The sequence below is a fragment of the Rhea americana genome, unplaced genomic scaffold, assembly GCF_003343005.1.
Source record: "Rhea americana isolate MKP2758 unplaced genomic scaffold, rheAme1 scaffold_25, whole genome shotgun sequence".
Classification (NCBI taxonomy): domain Eukaryota; kingdom Metazoa; phylum Chordata; class Aves; order Rheiformes; family Rheidae; genus Rhea; species Rhea americana.
Genome location: NW_028186368.1, coordinates 1,223,823 through 1,224,990, shown reverse-complemented (window position 1 = coordinate 1,224,990; position 1,168 = coordinate 1,223,823). Strand labels below are relative to the sequence as shown.

Below are 1,168 nucleotides of genomic sequence, written 5' to 3'. Positions count from 1 at the left end.
AAAGAAAAGAAAAGAAAAGAAAAGAAAAGAAAAGAAAAGAAAAGAAAAGAAAAGAAAAGAAAAGAAAAGAAAAGAAAAGAAAAGAAAAGAAAAGAGAAGAGAAAAAGCTAGAAGCCAAACGGGGTTTTGGCGGGTTTCTTTAAATGGGATCTCTGTTCAAGTTTTTACACCAGTCTCAGACCATTTGCAATTCTAGTCAAAGTCGATACAAAATCAACACTCTGCAGAGTGGGAGGTTTGGGTGAAACCAGTCTGCACTGTATAATCGTTAACCCCGCATTTCCAGCGGGCTTGGCGAGCCCGCAAATGTATCCTTGCACAATGGCGAGGGGGAAAGTCGTGCTATACTTTTGGGGTGAATAAAATCGCACACCTCAATTGTGGCAGGAACCAGCCCCGTTTCGCAGGAGCTGCTGCGGGGAAGAAGGGCTTTCTTAGGTTGCTAATCATCTTAGTCTTGTTCTGTTGTATTTTGTTTCGTTTTATTACGTGACTGCCCTCCTGCCCGCGGAAAGTGCTGTCTTCTGCACTTCCCCAGAGAGCGGGGGAACAACCCCCGCCCACCCTCCGCCCCCCAGCCCCACTTCTAGCTGCAAAGTCTGCTGCTCCCGCTGCTGTAATCTTCCCTTCCCAAACGGGTCCTGGCGATTATAGAAGATCCAAATAAATGTAGCGGTGCATGAATAATACTCATTGTAGAAAACTGACACTTGCTCAAGGAAAAGAAAGTTGGCTATAAAATCACTTCATTATTTGCTTGTACTGCGGCTCTGGGGCTAATCCCTCCGGAGGTCAGATTGCTAAGCGCTCGCTCTCTCCCTCTCTCCCTCCTCTGCTTTCAGGTCGCATTTTAGACATCCCTTGCAAAGTGTGTGGGGACCGCAGCTCCGGGAAACACTATGGGGTTTATGCCTGCGACGGGTGCTCGGGATTTTTCAAGCGGAGCATCAGGAGGAATAGGACTTATGTTTGCAAATCGGGAAATCAGGTACCAGCCACAGCGCAGTTCTCTCACCGCCTGCTCCTTTTCTGCTGCGTCTGCCACCGTCCTGTAACACCCTTTCGCGAACCAAAATAACAGCAGCAGTAAGAGCCCGCTCCGGGCTGCGCTACCTGGCACCCTCTCCCTCCCCTCGAGCATGTCGCGTCCCCACGCAGGACCCCCCCC

At 49.6% G+C, this 1,168-nt stretch overlaps 1 protein-coding gene across 1 annotated transcript in view; it reads left to right on the top strand.

Annotated features, from left to right (window-relative positions):
• Positions 1 to 1,168, top strand: part of NR2E1 (nuclear receptor subfamily 2 group E member 1) — a 20,508-nt gene that overhangs the window by 8,280 nt on the left and 11,060 nt on the right. Inside the window, exon 2 of the mRNA XM_085306961.1 lies at positions 843 to 988. Coding sequence (XP_085163087.1) covers positions 843 to 988 — 146 coding nt within the window. The remainder of the gene's footprint in view (positions 1 to 842; positions 989 to 1,168) is intronic.